General features: G+C 43.4%; 1 protein-coding gene across 1 annotated transcript in view; it reads right to left on the bottom strand.

The window, feature by feature from the left end:
• Window positions 1–445: 445 nt before the first annotated feature.
• The window catches only part of LOC143163389 (cytosolic phospholipase A2 epsilon-like), a 42,016-nt gene continuing 24,758 nt past the window's right edge, over window positions 446–17,703 (bottom strand). The window contains exons 12-21 of the mRNA XM_076344654.1: window positions 17,359–17,494; window positions 13,229–13,365; window positions 12,707–12,932; window positions 11,152–11,266; window positions 10,578–10,715; window positions 8,715–8,822; window positions 7,438–7,626; window positions 6,365–6,531; window positions 5,455–5,641; window positions 446–1,239 (exon numbers count right to left, since the gene is read on the bottom strand). Coding sequence (XP_076200769.1) covers window positions 929–1,239; window positions 5,455–5,641; window positions 6,365–6,531; window positions 7,438–7,626; window positions 8,715–8,822; window positions 10,578–10,715; window positions 11,152–11,266; window positions 12,707–12,932; window positions 13,229–13,365; window positions 17,359–17,494 — 1,714 coding nt within the window. The 3' untranslated portion in view covers window positions 446–928. The remainder of the gene's footprint in view (window positions 1,240–5,454; window positions 5,642–6,364; window positions 6,532–7,437; window positions 7,627–8,714; window positions 8,823–10,577; window positions 10,716–11,151; window positions 11,267–12,706; window positions 12,933–13,228; window positions 13,366–17,358; window positions 17,495–17,703) is intronic.

Below are 17,703 nucleotides of genomic sequence, written 5' to 3' on the forward strand. Positions count from 1 at the left end.
TGACCAAAGCGTCAGAAAATTGAAAGTTAATGTTCTGTTAACTCCAGTTGCAATACTCTACAGCAAGTCAAAAAATCGCATTTGGGTGAGTGATATTAGGTATACAATTTTAGATCTGCTTTGTCTGTGTTTCTTGTGTCTTTTCAGATGTAATGTTCTCAAAAATTTTAAAGCTTTAAACCTTTTGTATATATCAATAACATTTAAATCCAGCTTAATAAAATAAATTAGCATGAGTTGGTTCTTGTAGAGATGGGTCTTAAATGTAATCCTAAACTCAAGGGGTCCCAGGATCCTGGGGCAGTTCACATCTAGGTCTGGAGCAGGCATAATTTTTTCTTCAGTTATTTTTCAGCAGCTATGAAATAAGTCTGCATGTTGTCTTTAATTGTCTTGCTAGTAGAGAAAGAAGCACTTAAAAGAAATGGCTTTAACATGTATTTGCTGTGAAAAATGTTTATTTGCCTCCAAAGAAGTGTTTTGTTATACAAAGTTTAATATTTATTTACATTCACATAAAGACGCCTTAGTTCACAAATGGGCTTCTTGGTTTTGTTTTAGAGAGAATGGATTTTGTTATCTGCTGCATTTCTGGACTGACAATCCTCTCTTTTTATAGTACAGGTAGAGCACAAACACAGTCAGCGTAAACTTCCTCACACCTCCTTATCCACGCATTTCGGCCTTGGCCTGAAAGGTCACTTCTGCAAGCACAAGCACAGCCTCACCTAGGCACGCTCCTGAGGTTGTCAACGAGGGAAGCACATTAATTCATTAAGAAGAGCTCTGGTTTTTATGTTTATTCCCTTCACTGATAGACAGGCTTTAGCATTTTCAATGACAAAGTGCTATTCTTAGCATTCTTTGGCTTTTCTTCACTTCCTAATCAAATTCCTTTTTTTCTTCATTAACAGGATTCATAGGTATTTTATTTCATATTCCCTAGTGCTGGGCAGTCAGACAAATGCTGGGTTTCCTCTGTATCAGGCACACACATACCATCTCCACTGGGTGGTTTTTGCAGTGGTTGCTCTTTCTTATGCTGCTTTTTCCGCTCCACAGCAGTACGCAAGGCCTGAAGAATCAAATCTTTATTGTTCTGGACATTGTAGTAACTTAGGTTCACCAGTTTGTCAAAATCTTCCTCTGAATAACTCAGGTTGTTTATGTAATATGGACCACAGGTATTGGCAACATCAACATCACCCTCTGCCATCTCTGAGGGACTACGTTTCACACCTAAGGGACAAACAATGACTCGGTTAATTAGCAAAAAGCGATTAGGGTCTGGGTGTTCCTCAGGCATGCACACACAGTGGATCACAACCCAAAATTTTCCCTCCACAAGTGTTTTATTGCTGGGATATTTGGTTGGCAGCAGGGGGTGGAGAAGCTGGTGGTGGTGAGGGGAGTAGGGGTTGTCCTGGGTACTCTTGGAAATGCCAAAACAAGTAGAGTAGCTCCTCTTTTGAGCACAGGAGGGTGAGACTCCCTGCCTCCTCCTCTAGCTCTGGGGTGAGCCGTCAGGATGGTTGCCAAGTCCCCCTCAGCACTGATGCTGTCCCAGCCCTGGCCCCCTCCTTGCTGCTTTCTCCCAGTCATCGCAGCACTTCTAGCCAAGATGCAAGTAAACGGCAACTACTCTTTTTCTCTTTCCTTCCCTTCTTCCAAAGCAGACAACTACAGCAAGGACCTCATGACAGCATGGTTTCTTTCTGGGTGATGGGCCTGAAGCCACTGCCACTCTCTGTGCCTTCCATCTTCGACTCCACATCATTTTATTTTCCTCACTACTATGCTTTCATGCCTTCAGAAATAGGCTGCTGAAAATCCATGTATTTCAGTGATTCAAGCTTTCCAAAAGCACACCTGCCTTCTCAGTGACCTGACAGATATTCTTTCATACAGCACAACCTAGCACATCCCCTACCACAATCTGCTACATCAACACTTTGTTCCTACTGGGAAGAATTATCAAAAAATAGAGAAAACAGACCTAACCCCCTAGTTTCTATTATAGAAATTGAAAGACTTCACAGAGCCATTATCTGGACGTATCCCAGAAGAAGATGGCACAAATATTTACTGTAATTTCCTTGAGCTACCTACTACTGTAAAAATCTACAGGCTTTATGTAACCTTAACAGTGAAAGTGAACCTGATATTCCCTGAATCACTAAGATTTGGCAGGGATACTGAAAGAACTTTTCATGCCCATTTCATCAGTCCAGGGTAATCATATGCATCACAGATCCAAGCAAAATAATTGGGCAGGTAGTCCCACAAATGTCATCTCTGGAAATACTACATCCATCATATCTTATGATCTGAAGACAAATTAAATTATTTATTTTAATTCATTTGACAGTAGAAACCAGATCCAAAGCTAATGCAGAAGTTTATTTATAATGCAGAGAAAATATTCATAGGGACCTCCACAGTAGGTTGCTGGTACAGGCAGAAAAATACCCAAGGCTTACCATGGGAATTGCAAATCTCAACAAATTCATAGATGCAGAAGATGAAAAACGTATCTCCTCACTTGCTTTTCTAGGACCTTCATAAGTCACCTGTGATTCAAAATAGTGGCTGATCTCAGCTTTGACCTGGCCATCTGCTCTAGGCAGTGACACCATGAGTGTTTTTGATTTAGCTGCTGTTTTGGACACACCGTCACTTACTGAGTTGGTGGAAATACATCTGTTCACTAAACACAGTAGATGCTACATGCAGCCTTTGAGCTGAGGGTGTGTTTAAGTGATATACTCAATGCACAGTAGGCAAACTTGCCCTTCCTGAACTTAGCAAAAGTGAGCACTCACTGCCTGCACTTAGAGAGTGTAAGAAGCCCACTTGGCCATATTAGTTTTGGCTCAACCCTGCACTGATGGGACCAGCATATGGGCAGGCTGAACTTATATCTACCTGTTAGTACACAGAATAAACAAGTTCTTGGAAGGGAAAAGGTCAATTAATTTGGTTAGACTCTGCAGATTCCTGGGCTCCAGGATATGCCTTTGACTGCTAAAGGACAGCTGAGGCTCCCACCCCTGGGCCAGAGACCTGAAGATGTGGAGATCCACTGCTGTGCATGCTAGCCTGTACACCTGACGTGAGGGCTCACACATGTTTTTTCCTTCCCCATCATTCCCATGGACCCCTCAGTTTTCTAACAGCTGGCATGAGGGAAAGAGAGCAGTAACAACCCCGAAATGGGCACTAATGGTAGATAATACTGTCAGGGATAGGTAACACAGGTTAACACAAGCAGGAAGTATAATGCTTGATTCCTCTTCATCACAGATAAGAGAGCAACAGTGACAGGAGAATTTTTCCATCAGCCTCCAGTGAGACCATCATATTGGAAGGAGGTTGTTACCATAGCAAAAAATCCACCTCCACAGTCACAGATACCTGCACCACCTGTACCAAAGCAGGGCAGTAGGCTTTGTGAAAAGTCAGCATCTCTCTTACTGACAGGACCACATGCATTTGGGGGATCTTCTCTAACAACATTGATCTAACAACATTGATCAAACGGTTCTGATTTTCCTGGAAGGGTCTCTCCAAGTCTGATAGATGTACTCCTCCCGACTTTGCAGAGAGAGTTATAAGCAACTGGTGCTGCTCAAGTGAAGCAGTCTAAGCTGCCTCACACAAAGGATTTCCTCTTTCTATTCCAGTTGTGGAATAGTCTAACCAGTGCAGGAGTAACCCAGTTTGAATATGTCAGTTTTACTCATTTACTGCCCAGGCTCTAAATTCCCTTTGCTGAACAAGCTGATGGATGAGCTGGCTATGGAAAAACTGCCTGTTCATGTAATTGATCTAATACTTCAGATGCTGTACGATCTAGGTCTGGGCTAGGGCAAGGCACTGAAGCACTATAAATTAATCTGATCTCTGCCGGCCGCTAACAAAGGGCAGACATCCATCCCCAGCTTCCGGGCCTTTCTGCAGCATCTGTCCTGCCACCGTGGAGGCTGGCTCTCAGCTGAGAGGTGGCAGCCCTCCCAAAAAACTGCATGGGCTGAGCCCTTCCATGTCAGCTCAGCTGAGACTTCACCTGTGGGGGCCCAACAAGGACCTGTTCTCTCTTTTTCTGTTTAGTCTCAGCTTGCAGCTACCAGCTGAACCGGTCAGGCAGCACAGGCTTGCCTCAATATGCAGATATCATGCAGGTCTTCATATACATCTTCTACATACCTAATAACACCCCTTTTTAGATCCCCTGATAATTTATGTTGACATGTAGCATCTGCACATCATCTGATATTCATCTGATATTAGATAGCTGAGTTAGTTAGGAATAACATGCTCGGGTTCTGGAAATTACTGAGGGGGAGAGCGGAGGCAAACTCCCTCACAGAGCAGTACAGAAGCTAAGTCTCAGTTCCTGTTCTAGTTCTTTCTCCTTTTCTCCTTTCTCTGGTTCTTTCTACAAAAGGCAACTACAAAACCCAACCTTTCAGTTATATCTGATCTGTGTTAAGAGCTGGAGTAGAATGGTGTGTGCACCTGCGTAAATACCCTTAGACTATTTGAATCCTGTTCAAAACTCCAGTTGCTTACCTCAAAATGTGCAATGAACTCAATCCAGAATATCTACAAAGCAAAAGTACTGTACAATTCTTTTACGACTTGCTTTTAAAAAAAAGGAAAAGAATTAATACAATTGGGACAGTAGTTTCTGCATTTGTTTTGTTATTAAATTTAACGTACCGTATACAAGCCCAGAACTTCTGGTTTTCAGCATACTGTCGGGCTTTGAAGTGATTAAAAAATAAGTGTTCTCATAGCATGAGTTAGGAATTTTATCATCTGGAGAAAGACTAACTGAGACTTTTGGCACCATCAGAGGCAGTATGGAGTCATGGGATACGGTACCAGGGCTTAGAAACCATCTGTTTTGAATTGACTGGCAATGTTGCTATGGACTCTTCTTAAATTTCAAAGTAGGACTCACTGAAGTGAACAGAAGCTGTCGGCATGGCTCAGTGTTATATTTTCATCACTTTGCTAGTTCACACTTTTGTTTTCAAGGTTATCTGCTCAACTGTAAGCCTAGAAATTATTTTAAACAATGAAATCCTTAGATTCCCCAGAGCATTCTCTAACAGGAAAGGATGACAAGTATGGGAGGAAATAACCCTGCTAACTTCTGCTACTGCAGACAGACAGAATATACTTTTCATCAGTAAACTCTACAATCTACCGATGAAAAGCCCCAAAACAATCTGAAGAGGGGCATATGTGCCAAAGGCGGATCCCAGCTGCTGCTGTACTGTCCAGAAAAATTTACATATTTTAAGCTTCTTGATATGGTTCAGATCTAAGCAAAGGGAGTCTGAATCTATGTTTACAGGATGATCTGAAGAACAGATATTGCACAGTAAAGAAGGGAAAGAAGGCAGCCACTGCCTCTATTAATGTGAGGGGTAGCTGTAAACTTACCAGGTGCTTTGTAGTCCCTGAAGGTGTCATTTACTAGAGGGAAAAATATAACAATAGGTGTTTCTGGGCTCTCCTTGTCACCAACAATGTAGCATTCCTTCAGATGTGGAGTTTCCTGATCATCTGGCACCTTTGTAGGGAAAGGAATTCCCTGTTTTGCAAAGTATTTAGAGGCTTCTTTCAGGGGCTAGTTGCCACAATAGGAAAACAAAACAAAAGAAAACATCAGAACATGTGGGACGCACTTGGACTGAATTTGACTAAAACCCAATTTCACTGGGAATGTTTGTGGGGTGAGGGCCAAGTTCTGACAGATTATGGCACGTACCCAACAGTGTTGTAGACTGTATATGGAGCCAAGATCTGGAAGGCCAGAGTTAAATGGGATGGATCTGGGTCCACATGCCTGTATTTGAAAATCTGCACCCCACACTGTGTATTAAAAACTCTGCCTTTAGAGGACTTTTTATTTCAAATGTGTTTAAAATTCCTAAGTACAAACTGTGCTTGCATTTATTTGCATATCTGGCCTTCTGCATCAAACCTTTCTATTGTTACAATTGTCTTGTCCTGAATGTACATTTTCCCATGCATAAGAATATGTATGATGGGATTGAGAAGTCTTAGACAATTTTTAATTACATTTAGGTTCATTCATTCAACATCTGACTGCCTTCAAATCAGCTAAAACACATTTACATATACAAATGGGCAGATTCAGGTTACTAAATGCTTACTTACTGATAACACTTGTACTGTTCAATAAAGATATATGACCCTGGTAAACTGTTAGCTTATTTAAACCTCCCAGATACTGGGGAAAAAAAGTTTCTATGAGTAGAGGATCAGCCATTCTGGGAACTCAGTGGTGAAATAGAGATATCAGTAAAGAAGAATGTATGAGGCTCACCCCTGTCTGGGAACCTGAACTGTAGTTGAAATGCAAAATGACATCCACTTTCCTTTCCGGCCTCATAAGGGGCGGGTAACTGGTAGCAAAGGCAAATGCTGTATCAATCAGGATGAGGTAGTCTGCTGCTGCTGTCAGGTGGTTGGGCTGAGAGTCAAGCTCACAGTCTGGAAAAGAAGTATTTTTTTTTTTCAGGGGTGGTGCTCAATACAAGAGATGTGCTGAGGCAAGTCAATTGTTAACAAAAAGAGAATTCAGCTTTTCTTGGGTTTTAGACCTACCTATATAGCTGATAGCTGCAGTTCAGTCATTTCTCAGTTCCTCATCTGGCTTCTTCTTTTCACTCTTTACTCTGCAATTTCTTTGGCTTTCCTCTAATTAAGAGGGATTAACTTGAGGCTCAGGAGAATAGAGTTAATTTCATCCCCTGGTTTTGTGTGTGACTCTGATCAGGTCAATTTTTATTTTTCTTTTTTAATATGGAAAAAATTAAAATGTCCCCCCATTGTCTCAACATACTAAAGATTAAAGATGTTTGGTGCCTTGTAGGCTACAAGAACTGGCACACAGCTACTAAGGTAGGCAGCCGAGGCAGGCATAACCCCTTGTGCGACATGGAAGACCTGGTAGCAGGCTGAGCACTAATTCCCAAACTGTGTAACAGGCAATAGTGTTACAAAGGCTATATCTTACTTATAAGTAAAACGGTAACATGAAACAGGGCTCCCTCACACATCCCTTGAGTACTGGCTGGGCAAGAGACAGCGTATGATGACACCAGTGCCACGCCACAAGTGCGCAGGCTGGCTGGCTGTCACATCAGCAGACATACGCTGGTTGACTAATCTCAGGGTCTTTCTCATCTATCAGTTGCTGGTCTTCATAAAATTTTTAAGAACTTATTTTTGAAGCCTCTCCTGCTGGCTATTTTCAGCTTTTGGTAACAGTTTCAAATATTATCAGAGGACGGGAACAGAACAAAAAGGCAGTTGGCTTGATAATCTTTTCAGCATTGTTTCTTTGGCACAAGGATGGTTTAAAATGTGACTAAAACCAGGGTGCTATTACCATACCTTTCCATTTGGAAAACTCACTCTCCAGGTAGTTGTTGTTCATCTGAAAGCCCTTCAGGAAGTTATGGATTTCTGAAGCTGCTGGACGTAACATGGCAACATCTCGGAAAATGTCTGAAAAGCTGTCAGTGGGACAAACCACTCGAGTATCCAGCTCATTTGGCCTTGCAGGGAATAGGGTTTCATCATCTGCAGAAGAAAGAGTGACAGTTCTTGTATGTGGTCTCATTGTTGAGGTTGATCTGTGCAATGATAATTTGTTTTAACACATTTGGCAAAACTTGGACTTCTTTCTCTTTTTATTTCCAGGATCTCCACAAATCTCACAGTTTTTCAGATTTGAAAAAATCCATTTCTTCTTCTCAGTCCACAGTGGTAAAGGCCTTGTTTGTACTGTAAATTAATCCATCTCATCTACTATAATTTCCTTTGCTTTCTTTGTGATTTTATCCACTACAATATCCTGTACTTATCCTGTCTTCCTTTGCTACTCCATGTTACATTTTATCTCTCAGCCACACACATAAAAAAGCCACACAATCACAATCTCTCAGCCACACAAACATAATTAATGTTCCTTACTAGCAAATGCAAGCTCCTTGTTTTAACAACCAGAAACTAGCCCCTACAAGTGCAAGAAGATAAAATAAATCACCCTTTTTGCTACATTTCTCTTCCTTCTCGTCTTTTTTTCTCTGTACTACGTCTCTGTCTTGTGTGTTTCTCCTTGAAATCTGACCCTGCAGATCTTTCTTAATTTGGTAGCGTTTTGCAAATCTCATTCTTAGGACTAGTTTAAAATGACTTGCAATAGTACTGAAGTTTGTATCTGTGCTTTGTAGACTCCAGAGAGGCAGGGATGGTGATTGCTCTTGTTTCTGTGAAGCCTCATGCCATACTCCAACTTCCAAGAGAGGAACTGGAAGACTGTAGATCGCTAGGGAAGGCCTCCAGCCTCTCCTAGTCTACAGGGATATTTTTTTCCAGTTTTACCCTTGTGCTCTGAAAATGGCTCATATGAGGGCCCTTCTGTCTTTGTTTTCCTGTGACAGATCCCGTGGATTCTTTTCTGACACAACTGAAATGATTACCATACTGCAATACATGGCATGAATTTCCTCCTGGTTTCCGTGTGGATTACAGGAAGCCCTGAAGAGGGAATTCCAAAATGGCTTTGAAAAATTCAGAGAGAGAATAGCAGCACAGAGGGTAAAAGAAAGAAAAAGAAAGAAAAAAAAGAGACAATAAAATAACATAATGGCATAAGAATAACCCACCTATGTCAGTAATTTTGTCTCGGGTCCATTTGTGCCAGAAGTCTTCTGAATGAACAGATATATACCAAGCATCCATAAGATTCAAGGAAAATACACTGCTCCAGATCCCTGTGGCATAGGATATATTTGGCAGAAAGTAAACTGGTAAAGACCGGGAAGCATTTTCATTCACAATGACCTTCAGTACCTTCTGCATTCTCCAGAAAACTTTATTCATTACATTATCTTAGTGCACAAGTAAAAGGGAATGTCTGTATGCATTGGTGTATGAATCCATAATGTATACAAAGAATCTAATTTATTGGGATATATGAAGAGGGTTGGTAGCATAGCTGCTAACACATTCATTTTTGTAACGTGGCAAATAACGTTTTGTCAAGTACATCTTAATATTTTCCACCTGTCCTCAACATTTCTTATTCCCCAAGTTCTCAGCATTTGTAATTCTAAAGTTTTTATTTATTTCTAGCGTAATCCTGTTACAGGTATGCAGTTATCATGCGGAGCTGTTAACCACAAAACGTTCAAGATCCAGGCACTAATATCCCTTAGAATTGAGGAAGCTGACTTAAAAGTTTTGAAAACAGGAAGTGTAAATGTATGAGTCTTTTGATTTGTCTTCTGATTTTTGAGGGTTTAAGGGATATCTGGGTTATATTTTCAAGTTCCTCTAGTAACAGATGTAGCAAACTTGATGGCAGTCCAGACTGCCACCTATCTGCAATCATCTTTCAGGCTGAGAAAACACCGTTACCTGGTATGGTTAGATGTGCCAGGTGTGCAACGGTGCCTTCCTGAACCCTCCAAAGTGCAGAACTAAAACTGGTGCTTGGGGGAGGAGCTGAGTGATGGACAGAAGAGGCTGGTGATCGCCTGACCCAGCAATGCCAGCCTGCAGTCAGGGGGACGGGCTCGGCCATGCAGGAAAGAGCTGCAGGACCTATGTAGTCAGTCCCTGCTCTGTTCGGGGGCGGGGGTGCAAAGGAATTTGCTGAAAACCTTTCAAATAACTGTGTCACTGAAGTAGGTAACACTGCCTGAATGAGCGGACTCTGAGACATTGGCAGGGAACAGGGACACAAATGTCCCAGCATCGCTCCAGAGAAGGGAAGAAGAAAGTGCCAAGGTGGGAGGTTTAGGAAGGGGGCTGGTGACCTGCTGGCATTTCTGACCACAGAAGGAGAGACCTGGGTACCTTGTTTGACATTGCAGCCGGGGATGGGGAGATTCTGACTGCTTCCTTACACCTCACCACTAGCTGTAGTGAAATCTCCACACAGGCAAATAGTCTTTAACTTCTCAAAAAAACCCTGAAACTTCCTTTATGCAATTGGTGGCAGTAGGAAGAACAATGAGGCAAGAGATGGCTTTTGCAAAGGGAAAAAAAGATTTCCTTACCGCTTTTGCTGTTCTTATGCAAGAGGGAAAAAAGGTAAATATTATGACCTATTTGCACTCCGAAATGAAAGTGTTATCCTGAAGGATTAATCAGGGTTAGTTGTGGCAGGAGCATTGTAGGTAAAAGGCTGTATTTTAGAGACTCAGGTTGCAGGAGAGACTGATGACTTAACTTAGTGGCAATGTTACACAACTTTTGTTCCTGACAAAGACTTATAAGTATTGTGAAGGCCTCATGTCAGCAATTGTAACCACATATGAAATCAAATAAATCTGTTCAGCTGAATAAAATTGCAGAGAAAATAAAAAATCCTGCAGACAGTGACCTGTTATCAATTCTAGTATTTTACCATATATTGCTCCTGGCAGATAAAAAATATACTAACTGCTTCATTTCAGAAGAGGGATTTGTGCAGGAGTGGATTATATTATATTACATTACATTTCCACGGAGCAACAAATCACCTTCCAAAAAGCAGATTCTGGATTCTGGGATTTTCTTCATCAAGCGACCCATGAAGAACTCACTACCAAAATCTTCTGCACGAATGAAGGCGCCATATTTCGGCAATCCTACCTCGTAAGGGGTGAATTCCACCCATTCTGAAAGAAAAAGCACAAGGCAGACTGATTACAGCAGCAGAGGCACAAATTAGTTGACTAAAACATGTGATATTGGCCAGGTTAAGGCAGACTCATTTCTAACTAACACACTTTGCAAACAGACATTTATTCACTGTACATTTCACAGCATTGAACATGAAGAGTGAATTGTCCTCTTACACCTAAATTTCTCTACAAACTTTAGATTTCTGAGGTAATTTAGCAGGTAATTTCGTGATAATGTCCTCCATCATCCTGCTTTTGATCCTGAATACAGTTGAATATACTAAGATGTTCAAAAATTTGACTATTCAAATTCTACTTTTAGGTGGATTGGCCCTTTAGAGGATTTGTGCATTGAACTGATTTCTTTACCTAGTCCTAAATTGACCCCTCTTGGGATTAAACATGAAATACAATTCTGGAGTATTATTACCTCTAAAATCCTGGTCGCTGATTTTATCCTTCACATTGAGAGAGAGGTAGATGGGCAGGGGATTCTGACCCTGATTTAGTGCCTGCTGCTGATCTGTGAGCTTATGGGAGTCCTCCTGTTTTGAAGAAGGACAGCAGCTGAGGACAGTTCGATGACACAAAGAGCCTCCCACTTCATCTAAGCCTGGGCTCTGACAACACAGTGCATACTGGACTCCAACTAGGATATTTCCCACCAGTTTAGTTGAGAGAGGTGCTATCATCCTTATCTCTGACCCTCCCCAACCCCAGCACTTCAGCACACAGATAGTCCTAAGTTAAGTTCATATGCTGAAAAAAATCTGAGGTTTCAATGGTAGCAAGAAAATGTTGCTATTCACATTATTTATTTCAGGAAAATGTCTGGAAATATTTGAAAAGCACTCTTGGCACAAAACATTTCATTCAGAAAGAGTAAGCCCTGCCCTGACTGCCCAGAAAATCATCTTTTTCTCAGACCTGTGACAGAGCCAAGCCTCAGACAGAGTTAATATTCAGTGAGCCTTGACCCTTACTGCTGCTGCTGCGGAGCATCTTGCATAGTCAGGCAGGGTGGAAAGGGCACGACGGTTTGGGAGCTGTGCCAAGGCTTGAGAGGGTGCTGAGTTCTGATCCTCCTCAAAGGAGAGCTGCAGGTGCTCCCCCTTGCTGGAGCAGCCCTTGGAGGTATGGCTGTGCCACTGGGCTTCCCTCGGGTGGTGCTGGTCCAGGGGACAGGGTGGTGGCACTGCAGGGGCACTCACAGCTCCCTGCTGAGCCACCCACAGGGAGCCTCTTGCACTGTGCTGTGCTCAGGCAGTAGAAATTTGAGTGTGTGTGTAGTTATTTGTATTACAGGGGGAATGTTTTCTCTTTCTTAGGTATAAATATCCTATTGGGAAGGAAATATTCATTAATACTAAAATAGAGCCTGAACATTGCCTTGTGGTGGAAATGTTTACAGGGTGATGTACTCCCATTAACAACTGAGAGATACTGTCTTTGGGTTTGGGTTTGTGATTTTTCTTTGCCTTGTCACACTGTGCAGCTCTTTTAAAAGAACAACAGGATTTTCATTTAAATATTTACATGTGAATTCATTTTAAAGTGGTTCATACTATAAGTTTCCTGTTATTTCTCTTTATTCCCACCCTTTCTCTACCAGGTGTGGTGTTAAGATCTGCATAATACAGCCAACAAACACAAAGAATGATACCGCCAAGGCACATGCTTTAGGCATCTATCTGGAAAACAAACAAACAAACAAACAAACAAGCAAGCAAAAAACCCCTTTTCTGTAAGGGTGGTCAAACACTGGCATATGTTGCCCAGAGTTGTGGAGTCTTCACCTGTGGAGATACTCAAAAGCCCATGGTTCAGGGCAGCCGGCTCTAGATGACCCTGCTTGAGCAGGGCTGTTGGACAAGATGACCTCCAGAGGTCCCTTCCAATCTCAACCATTTTTTAACTTGCTGTCTACCCTCACTTCTATATTCACTAAACATGCAAATCTGAAGAGAAAGGTGCTGCTATTGTACCTTTTCATGTAACATAGTTTCAATGATGAGTCCCCATAGATCCGTGAAACATATCTGATGTCCTTCCTGTTCCCTCTGGCACAACTCTTTCAAATAGTATTTCAGACGATAGGGGGCAAAACAAGTAAAGAACTTATTTTTGAGCACTTGCTTTCGGGCATCATTGAGTGTTTCCTTAAGATCCTTTTGGGACCAGTCAGGATCTTCATACAAGTTTGACATGGTCCTAAAAAAAAAAAAAAAGAAACACAAGGAAAAACGTGAGTTCTGAAGCAGAGCTTTGGGAAGTTATCATGCCTTGATTTACATGAAAAGCACATGTGTGTGTGGTATCACCCACATGCTTAATTGGGACTGAATTAATTCCAAATGCTGGCAAATACCCACCAATGGAAACAAGAAAAAGCCACAGCAGAAAAAGAAGGTCCTTTCTTGATAGTAAAGGTGATACAACTCTTCAGATCACTTCTTGACATCACATATAGAAAATTCCTATGAAGACTTTGCTTATCTTGGTCTTACCATGTTGTGCCAGATAAACCAGTGATGTATGAGACACAGTCCAAGACATTCAGTTCCTGCACACTGAGAAGGTGAGCGTACATGGCCGTCAGAGCTCTGGTTCCACCGCCTGTTGTCATGATTGCCACCACAGGTACCTGTTCAATCCCAATATACATGCATTTAGTGACATGGTCTGAGAAGGGAGAGAGACATCACTGATTAGAAAAGAGAAAGTTACAGCACTGATAAAATAATAAAGATGCTGCATGCCACCAGTCTGCAAGGAGAAGAAAAAACTGAATTAATAATGGGGCATAGAAGGAGTAAGAAATACTTCGTTTCATCTGCCAAGCAGCTGTGCATTAGGACACGATATCCATCATCTCAAACATCATGTTTTCAGTGCTCTGCTGCAAAACCAATAACACAGACCAGCAAAAAACTAGAAGGAGTGGTACTTCCTGCCATCTGAACCAGATTTTTATCAGATGCAATAGACCATTGTTTTTTGTGCTGAAGAGCAGCACAAAGGAACTCCAGCCAGTAAGACAGCTTCATCAGGGGCCCAACTTAAATGCCTCTATGCAAAAGCACGTCGCATGGGGAATAAACGAGGAGTTAGAGACGTGCTCATGCCCACAGGGCTACAACCTTATTGGCATCATGGAGACGTGGTGGGATGGCTCCTGTGATTGGAGTGTTGGGATGGAGGGATACAGGCTCTTTAGGAAGGACAGGCAGGGGAAACAAGGAGGGGGTGTCGCCCTCTATGTCAATGACCAGCTGGAGTGCATGGAGCTCTGCCTGGGGATGGATGAGGAGCCAACCGAGAGCTTATAGGTCAGAATTAAAGGGAAGGCAGGGACAGGTGACATTACAGTGGGGGGTCTGCCAAAGGCCACCTGACCAGGAAGACCAAGCGCATGAGGCCCTCTATAGACAGATAGGAGCAGCCTCACGCTCACAAGCCCTGGTCCTCATGGGGGACTTCAACCACCCCGACATCTGTTGGAGGGACAACATGGCAGGGCATAAGCAATCCAGGAGGTTCCTGGAATGCATCGATGATAACTTCCTTCTCCAAGTGATAGAGGAGCCAACGAGGAGAGGTGCTACGCTGGACCTTGTTCTCGCCAACAAGGACGGGCTGGTGGGGAATGTGAAGCTCAAGGGCAGCCTGGGCTGCAGCAACCACAAAATGGTGGAGTTCAAGATCCTTAGGGCACCAAGGAGGGCGCACAGCAAGCTCACTACCCTGGGCTTCAGGAGAGTGGACTTTGGCCTCTTCAGGGATCTGCTTGGTAGAGTGCCATGGGACAAAGCCCTGGAGGGAAGAGGGGCCCGAGAAAGCTGGTTAGTATTCAAGGATCACCTCCTCCAAGCTCAGGAGCGATGCATCCCAACAAAGAGGAAGTCAGGCACAAACGCCGGGAGGCCTGCATGGATGAACAAGGAGCTCCTGGACAAACTCAAACACAAAAAGGAAGCCTAGAGAGGGTGGAAGCAAGGACAGGTAGCCTGGGAGGAATACAGAGAAATTGTCCAAGCAGCCAGGGATCAGGTTAGGAAAGCTAAAGCCCTGATAGAATTAAATCTGGCCAGGGACATCAAGGGCAAGAAGAAGATTCTATAGGTACATCAGGGATAAAAGGAAGACAAAGGAAAAAAATGTGGGCCCTCTCTGGAGCAAAATGGGAGACCTGGTTACCCGGGATACGGAGAAGGCAGAGGTACTCAATGACTTTTTTGCCTCGGTCTTCACCGGCAAGTGCTTGAGCCTCACCGCCCAAGCTGCAGAAGGCAAAGGCGGGGACTGGGAGAATGAAGAGCCGCCCACTGTGGGAGAACATCAGGTTCGAGACCATCTGAGGCACCTGAAGGTGCACAAGCCCATGGGACCTGATGAGATCCATCCGTGAGTCCTGAAGGAACTGGCAGATGAAGTTGCTAAGCCACTATCCATCGTATTTGAGAAGTCACGGGAGTCCGGTGAAGTTCCCACTGACTGGAAAAGGGGAAACATAACCCCCATTTTTAAAAAGGAAAAAAAGGAAGTCCCAGGGAACTACAGGCCAGTCAGTCTCACCTCTGTGCCTGGGAAGATCATGGAACAGATCCTCCTGGAAGCTATGCTAAGGCACATGGAGGGTGATTCGAGACAGCCAGCATGGCTTCACCAAGGGCAAGTCCTGCCTGACTAACCTAGTGGCCTTCTATGATGGAGTGACTACATCAGTGGACACGGGAAGGGCTACACATGTCGTCTATCTGGACCTCTGTAAGGCCTTTGACACGGTCCCCCACAACATCCTTCTCTCTAAACTGAAGAGGTATGGATTTTATGGGTGGACTGTCCGGCGGGTGATGAATTGGTTAGATGGTCACATCCAGAGGGTAGTGGTCAACGGCTCAATGTCCAGATGGAGGTTGGTGATGAGTGGCATGCCCCTCTACTCTGCTCTGGTGAGACCCCACCTGGAGTACTGCATCCAGCTCTGGAGCCCTCAGCACAAGAAAGACACGGACCTGTTGGACCGGGTCCAGAAGAGGGCCATGAAAATGATCAGGGGGATGGAACACCTCTCCTATGAGGAAAGGCTGAGAGAGTTGGGGTTGTTCAGCCTAGACAAGAGAAGGCTTCGGGGAGACCATATTGCAGCCTATCAGTACTTAAAGGGGGCTTATAAAAAAGATGGCGGCAAACTTTTCAGCAGGGCCTGTTGCGACAGGACAAGGGGGAATGGCTTTAAACTAAAGGGGGGGTAGATTTAGACTAGATATAAGGAAGAAATTTTTTACACTGAGGGTGGTGACACACTGGCACGGGTTGCCCAGAGAGGTGGTGGATGCCCCATCCCTGGAAACATTCAAGGTCAGGTTGGACGGATCTCTGAGCAACCTGATCTAGTTGAAGATGTCCCTGCCCACGGCAGGGGGGTTGGACTAGATGACCTTTAGAGGTCCCTTCCAACCCAAACTATTCTATGATTCTATGATCAGAAAACATAGGTGCTGTCTCACAGTTTCCATGAGTAGTAATAACCTCTGTGTTACTGAAGTTTGCGAAAACTGATTTCTACTATGGTATAGTTATTTCACAGGCCATACTAGATGTATCATAACTGATGGGTTTAAGAGCACAGACCAGTTCAGATCCCCTGAGACCGGAGGCTGGTGACACCATCCCCTTTTACAGTTGCTGGAGGGAAAAAGAAACCATACTCACTCCACCTACCATGTATGTACTACAATACTAGGTACACAAGCGAGCTGCAATTACTTCTTTCTGTGATGATACAGAAATCCAGGGTCTGGTAGTCTTAGAAAAAGGATTAATCCGTAAATACGCATTGGCTTCATTAACAGTAAAGATAGCCACCATGCATTGGGGTGAATTAATCTCTTGTACAAATCATCAGGAGAATCTAGGGAGATTGTTCTGCAGGGAAGTATGGGTGCCTTTACATCTGAGAGGAAGGAAATGGCCCATGGCTTAGTGCTGGCATTTAAAGGCAAGGTCTTGTGTGTGAAAGGTCCAGCTGTGCAAAAAAACTGCTGAGCTCAGTTTAGGGCAAAACGAGGAAAATTTGTCATCTCTGCATCTGAGTTCAGGCTTCACACTGCAGTCGTGGGAGTATAATTAAAAAAGAGAAACCTGATTTTCCCCTACCTTGGACCCTCTGTTATCATTCCCATTTGCCAAGCAAGCGCATGCTCTAGCTGCAGCAGATGAAGTCAGACTGGCAGCGTGCTGTGCTCACACAATGGGAGACTAAATGCCGGCACAAAAGGCACAACAAAATAAAGTCCAGTTTGAACCGTGAGGGAAAGAAGTGCTGAATCAATGGTTTAGATCTGGCCGAGATGACTGTGAGGCCTAAAAGAAGCTTTGGCTTTGGTCCTGAGAGCACCTAGCCCTTCTCTGCATTATTGTGCAGGCTACTACTCAACACAAAGCTAGATCAACAGGGCTACAGGTTTTTATGAATATTCCGTATGAGTACTCATTTCTTCCCTAGAATAGAGAAGTCAGACATAGCTTGCACATGAAACTTCACACTGTTTCCAGGAAAATGGGAATTGAACGCAAATGCTACATTTTGACACTCAGCTGTGGAGAAAGCAGAGAATAATTATGTCTCGGATACCTCATCGTCCTGCAAGTCCTCCTCCAGCTGGAGAATGTCCTTCAGCGCGGTTGCAACCACCTTCTTCCTCTTGCGAATGAAATCCTGTTCCTGGGCACACAGGTCAAACCCCAGGCGTACATCTAGGTCTTCCTGGCTGGAACAGAGGATCAGGTATCTCACATCACGTTTATAGTCTAATTCAGCATTTTAATTGCTTCTACTTCATAAATAGACATGCCTTCACCATCAGGTCTATATAAAACAAAGCAGGAAGAGATTAAATGTTTTAGTTTGTTCTTGGAGAACAACAGTGCGTCTTCCTTTGGACTGAGGGGGTTTCTTTTTTTTTTTCCTTGCCAAAGA

This window comes from Aptenodytes patagonicus, chromosome 7 (genome assembly GCF_965638725.1).
Source record: "Aptenodytes patagonicus chromosome 7, bAptPat1.pri.cur, whole genome shotgun sequence".
Classification (NCBI taxonomy): domain Eukaryota; kingdom Metazoa; phylum Chordata; class Aves; order Sphenisciformes; family Spheniscidae; genus Aptenodytes; species Aptenodytes patagonicus.